The sequence below is a fragment of the Haliotis asinina genome, chromosome 8, assembly GCF_037392515.1.
Source record: "Haliotis asinina isolate JCU_RB_2024 chromosome 8, JCU_Hal_asi_v2, whole genome shotgun sequence".
NCBI lineage: Eukaryota > Metazoa > Mollusca > Gastropoda > Lepetellida > Haliotidae > Haliotis > Haliotis asinina.
The window spans coordinates 22,783,600-22,789,417 of NC_090287.1; the positions used below are offsets into that span (position 1 = coordinate 22,783,600).

General features: G+C 38.6%; 1 protein-coding gene across 2 annotated transcripts; it reads right to left on the reverse strand.

Annotated features, from left to right (window-relative positions):
* Positions 1 to 1,240: 1,240 nt before the first annotated feature.
* On the reverse strand, positions 1,241 to 5,017 carry LOC137293696 (uncharacterized). Of its 2 annotated transcripts, none has more exons than XM_067824398.1 (4): positions 4,932 to 5,017; positions 3,109 to 3,268; positions 2,885 to 2,938; positions 1,241 to 1,391 (listed from the first exon to the last, which is right to left on the reverse strand). In XM_067824398.1, exons 2-4 carry the CDS (start codon positions 3,266 to 3,268, stop codon positions 1,366 to 1,368), a joined length of 240 nt encoding a protein of 79 aa, XP_067680499.1. In that variant the 5' UTR covers positions 4,932 to 5,017; the 3' UTR covers positions 1,241 to 1,365. The 2 variants fall into 2 exon arrangements, with proteins under 2 accessions (XP_067680499.1, XP_067680500.1); XM_067824399.1 differs by having other exon boundaries at positions 4,925 to 4,995.
* Between the last annotated feature and the right edge of the window lie 801 nt (positions 5,018 to 5,818).

Here is a 5,818-nt window from a genome sequence, read left to right on the forward strand (position 1 = left end):
GGTACTTTGTGTACCCCTCCGATGAGTGTAAATTGGCACAGCTCTAATGGCCGAAAGCTATGATTACACGAAGCCATTTAGAAAGTGGTCAAGTGCAACGCGTCATATTTGGGATTTCACTTTCTTAGTCCTTAGTCAATACTAAGAAAGTGAGTCCAGCTGACACATTCACCCATACAACTATTCTCCATAACTAACATTACCTCATTTAACTTGATGTGTGACATGCACAGGACTACATTTTGCAATGAATTTGTCATGGATTTATACTTTCGAGAAGTTATACTTTGAAATACTTGTTTCTTCAGGAACATTGTTGCCACATCGTGATACCAACCCTTGATTCTATTTCCATTGATAAATATCCAGCACTGGATAGGTACAAGCTGGTATCTTCATGACACCATTATTTTCGCAAACTGCCAACACTTGCTGTTATCACTGCAGGTTTACAGGAGTCAAGGACTGCAAGGCATTTACTTACTTAAGTGCTGCAACTACTTTCAAAACAATACTCTACAGTGCATACTCTGTCCAAGCTGACATACAACACAATTTGTTTTGACCAAAATTTGATTTATGTAACCATCAGCGATATTCCAGTTATGCATTAGAGTTGAGCAGAAATTGACATAATGACCAATGGTTGAAGTCTTCAGGGCATGTAGAATTTGATGCTTATTAACACTTTCTAACTGCCTGATATTGAACTGCTTCTGCTTCCAAATCATCACGATTAATTAGTCTGTGAATCACCTGTATTGCTTTATTCTGATTCCTTTCAGTTGTATGAATGTATGACATGTGATACGTAATGTGGTAAGGGCAGCAGCTTGGTGGAAATGACAGATCTATAAGCAAATCTGTGAGTTTTGTTTTACGCCACTTTGAGAAGAATACCAGCAATATAAAGACTGGTGACACCAGAAATGGGTTTCACACATTGTTCCCACATGGGGAATCAAACCTTGGTCCTCTGCCTGACAACTGAATGCCTCAACCACTGGCATCCTCATCAACCCAGAGATGTATAAGGAATCTATTCTGAAACTCGGCAACAATGAAAACAGACTGTAAGAGAACTAAATGGATGGTGTTTATATGGCACAATCATCGCTCATAATACAAATCAACGGATGGTCTAGTCTTGATTACTTCCTAGATAAATTTTTCATGGCTGGACTTCTGCTGTAACACATGATAACAGATGATAAATACTGCACACAACATAACAAATGTATTCATCTGAACTTTTAATTTACATCTCAGTAAGGATTTTTGTACATTAACCACAAAATGTCACACTCTCGTCCTTTCTTCCTAGAGGTACACTGAAGGAGATTTTCTTCTAAAGTTGTTAATTAGTTAATGAGGGGGATCAAAGTGGGTGTCTGAAAAGAAATGAACAATCAATCAATGTCATTTCAGGGATATGTAAACTGACAATCAAAATTCTACAGTTGTTATATTTACTCTGCCATTACTTGAGACACTATAAGGTAAAACATAAAATACAACACTGTTTCCATGCTTACAATCTACTTTAGTTGATTTGCTTAAAGGTCACATGCAACCAAAAAATCAAACATGATTAAAACACATTTATCACTTATTCATGACATATAATATACATTGCTGCTTTAAAAAAACAAATAAACAAAATTATAAGCGTACAATCGCGATTCAAAAGTGCAATATTTTGTACTTGGGCTTACTTCCCCCGAAACGAAGCCCTCGGGAGACCGAACCCAGTCTTAGCACCTGGATGTGCACTCAAGTGTAACGACGGATTCTGATTGGCTGTTTCATTTGCTGATCTGGTGAGGGTTCATTGTGTGTACAGACAGATGATCTGTTTGATGGGCATTTTAGAAGTATAGCCAGTCACAAGAAAGATTCTTTATGGATAACAACTTCTTTTTGTGTACTTGATGCGTCGTTTCAGTATGCATTCATATACTGTTGTCAAACAAAATCATATACACTAAAACAAGTCGTTATCCATGAAGAATGTATATAGAGATGTTGGGTTTGGAAAATACATGTTCTCTGAATTTGCGCTCGATCCAATCAAAAATCACATCAGTAGAGATGGTAAACAACAGCGTGGCTGGAATCTGTCATCCGTCCAAGTACAAGGCAGGACTTGAAACTGACAAGAGTTTACACCAGTTTCCGTCAGATCCAGTCATCCGAAAAAAGTGAATGTAGTTTGTTTGCAACCCACAGACATAAAAACATGTCATGTGTATCACACGTGCCGAATTACATAATGTGGCAGAGACGGGACTCGGGTGCGCGAGTCCTAAATCAACGTATTTTCTTTATGTCGTATACTCTAATAGGTGTTAAGTTCAAATTGCCCGTGGTCAATGATTGAAGCTGTGTACTGCATGTTGTCTTTAGCAGACAGGCAGGCAGACATCTAGGTGTGAATAAACCAGACACTGAGCTTTCTCTGTGACAGAGACTGCTTACCACAATCAACAAGTTTGTTTTACTTAACGAGTAGATCATTTACTTGTTTGTGTACACAACCAAGATTAGACTACTGCTCACGACCTCAGACGCTGGGCATGCATACTGTTTCAAGCTCCGCGAACCTATTCACTGCGCATGCGTTATGGACGCAGCGCAGCACAGCTGTTGAAACCAGTTTTCCCCCCAGCGCTGGGGGGAATTTAGTGAAACGTTTGAACTCCGATTTCGCGGGCTTTTTTTTCATCGCGTTTTTTTCAACTTTATAGGTTGAATTGGCATTTTTTATGATTTGTTTCGGTAAGTGCATACCGAAAGGTACCAGAATCTGCAAAGTTGTGTTTTACGTTGCATGTGACCTTTAAGTAACGAACTGGCACACGTTCAAAATGGAAAATTCACTTACGTTCCCTGTTCTTCCTGATTTGATCCCATTGTCGAACATTACCAGGAGAGTGCACTGTAAATGTAGAACAACGTATTGAAAATGTTAAATGTGACCCAAAGAACAAAAACATTGTCCTTACTACTCACTAACTGGTAACTATTGAGTAGAATATCTAGTACCTTTTCCCTCATGAAATGGTACTGTTTAGCATTATTCTTATTACACAAATTCTCATAACTTACCTCCACTGTGAATTTTGAAGATGACAGGTAGTGTCGCAAGTAGGGCATACGACAAATATCTAACAAATCTTCCGTTTTTCCAATGGAACCTAAACGGAAACAGCTTGATCTTTCCTGCTATAGAGTAGGGATAGCGTACAGGTTCCACTCCGCCCGCCATCTGTAGACAAAAATAAACCTCTAAATTACATTGTTGCAGATACAGTAAAAGACTTAGGTGAGTCCTTGTACAATTGCTATCAAAAGTAAAGTAAAACTAACCACAGGTCAGGCATATTTTAATGCTCCAAACAATGTGTTTGTTCCAATTCGAATGCCCAAAGTATATTATGTACTAATCCACATCATGAAAACTAAAATATCTTCACTTGCAGTCACTTATGGAATGCAAATATTTTATGTGCAATAAATGGTTCAGGCTGCCATGTTAAAGCAGTTTATGGCACTGTACGTATGTTCATTAACTTAACTAAACAGAATTATGTGATTGTAGGTAAGATGATTCGGAAAGAGTTCTGCCCGTACCCCACTCCTTTTACGTAGAACATTTGCACCTTCCCTGATGTAATATTCCAAAACTGTAATAAGTTCACTGACTTTTTTTTAACTGTTCTACTTTCTAGTTTATTGAATGTGTACTTAGGGTGCAGTCTAAGTAAACTTATCCTCAGTACTTTTCGTTACACTCCACTACTGAGTCTAACAAAACCTTATGGGAGGTCGCGTCAGGTGACCTTTGAGATTGACACAGCTTACCGAATCGTGAAAGTGCACATTGGCACATACCTTTTAAACTTTTTATCTCGAAAAGGTTCGTATTCGAACGATTCCGAATGCTATTTAGCGAACCCCAAAGCGTATATACTGCAGGTCAAATAATTGTGTTATATGCAGATTTTTGTTTGTGGAGAGATCTGTGTCGGTGACCTGAATATTCTCAAAGTCCCTCCGATCCCTAAATAGTAGCTGTTGTCTGATTGGTTAAATCTACTTAACCGTCTCACATTTGATTGGCGGTCATTGGTCGCTCAAAGGTTACCTGACGCGACCTTCTACTAGGTTTTGTTAGACTTAGTGGTGGAGTGTAACGAAATACACTGAGACTATGTTTACTTAGACTGACTTAGGGTGCAGTATGCATATTAGTTTGTAACGTTACTTTGGCTTTTGATGGGGGTTCAGTTACGGGCAGAACTCTTACCCACTCAATCAACATGTAAGTCTATGGAAATAATGTCAAGCGGCCCAATATAACTTGCAGGAGTCCATAGCCAGTATAGGTGAATTTCCAACATATTGTTTAACAAATGGAATATCTCAGCATGAGTTCAGATTTTATCCTGTCCTGGCTGAGATAAGCGAGATGGCCTGATACTGAAAGAATTATGATTTATTTATCTCACTGCCTTTGTTTCCTCCACTGCGTTAGTCGTTCTTACAATAGTCAACTTACTTAGTGTCACCATGCAGTTTCTGACACAGTTTATAAGATACAAACGTGTTTTTTCTAACATTCATTTCATATTGAATTTTGGTACATGGCCAATAGAAATGTAAAAGTGGGGGCACCTGATCATTATTATTCTAGCATGCCCAAGCACTTACTGTTACATATATGTATTCCTGATAACCAGAATTCGATCAACCGGGCATACTGCACGAAAACAGAAGGTCTACAACTTAATCACCAGTTTCGGAATTTCATTCAGTGCATGAGCTTTAACGTTTCGATTTCTATGCTTAGAGTTCGTCAACATTGCATAATGGTTGCTTAAGAGTCAGTACAAATAAATGCAGCTCCATTTAAGCACCTTACCACCTACTTTGATACTTGTCCTTCACAGGCTCCCAACGAACTTGAAGAAAATGGTGGAAGGACTACATGAGCGCCCTCACGCGGTAACTAGTGAAGGAAGGGACGTAATATCATACCGCCTTGGATAACATTTCAGTCTGTCACAGCTGTCAGAATTAATCTATGTGTGTCACATAAATATTAATTTCATGGTTAATTCTTATTCAAAATTTGAGTCCATCGGCCTCAGAATAGATTAGAATATCTATATAATTAACGGGTGAACGGGTGTGCAGCAGCAGGCAACTTGGCCTGAAATTCTTTGAATGAAACTTGATAGTCTCAGAATGGACGGTGATACAATGTTTTCTCTGAAAGATGACACAAACATAAGGAAATCGCACACAACACTTTCGCATTGAATTGAGGATGCATATGGTTACATTACTTACCTCTGTTTGGTAAAAAAATAAACCCTCCGTATTCAACTTTTTCAGCAAATAAGAAAACAATTAAACTGACGAGCAAAAGAAAGTACACAAGATGTGTTTTCTTCTTGTAAGATGAAAACAACAAAACCTTTTCATGAAATGTAAACTTGAAGCACACAAATGTACAAATATTTTATCAGCAAAATGACAATGTAACAATAAACAGAGATGAGCATGCATGCGTGGGTAGACACTGGCGCTTTACAAACACCCATTATTATTTATTATTAATTATTATTATGTAGTGATGACCTCTGTGGACGGTTCCTACGATGCTGGAAGGTCAAGGCCATTCCGCGCAGCAGTCGGTTGGTCCATATGCCAGCAGCACGAAGTCGTCTTGCCACTGTAAATCGTCTCCTGCAAAGACCAAATGACGTGTCTACCAATGACGTCACCGTCAACATCCGGTTGCGTAGGTGAA

What these genes read in the sequence shown, in the direction of transcription:
- LOC137293696 (XM_067824398.1), bottom strand. Translation starts at nt 3,268, where the DNA reads ATGGCGGGCGGAGTGGAACCTGTACGCTATCCCTACTCTATAGCAGGA. An exon ending in CTTCAAAATTCACAGTGGAG is followed by an intron (nt 2,939 to 3,108) that starts GTAAGTTATGAG and finishes CTACATTTACAG; the next exon opens with TGCACTCTCCTGGTAATGTT. An exon ending in AATCAGGAAGAACAGGGAAC is followed by an intron (nt 1,392 to 2,884) that starts GTAAGTGAATTT and finishes ATTTCTTTTCAG; the next exon opens with ACACCCACTTTGATCCCCCT.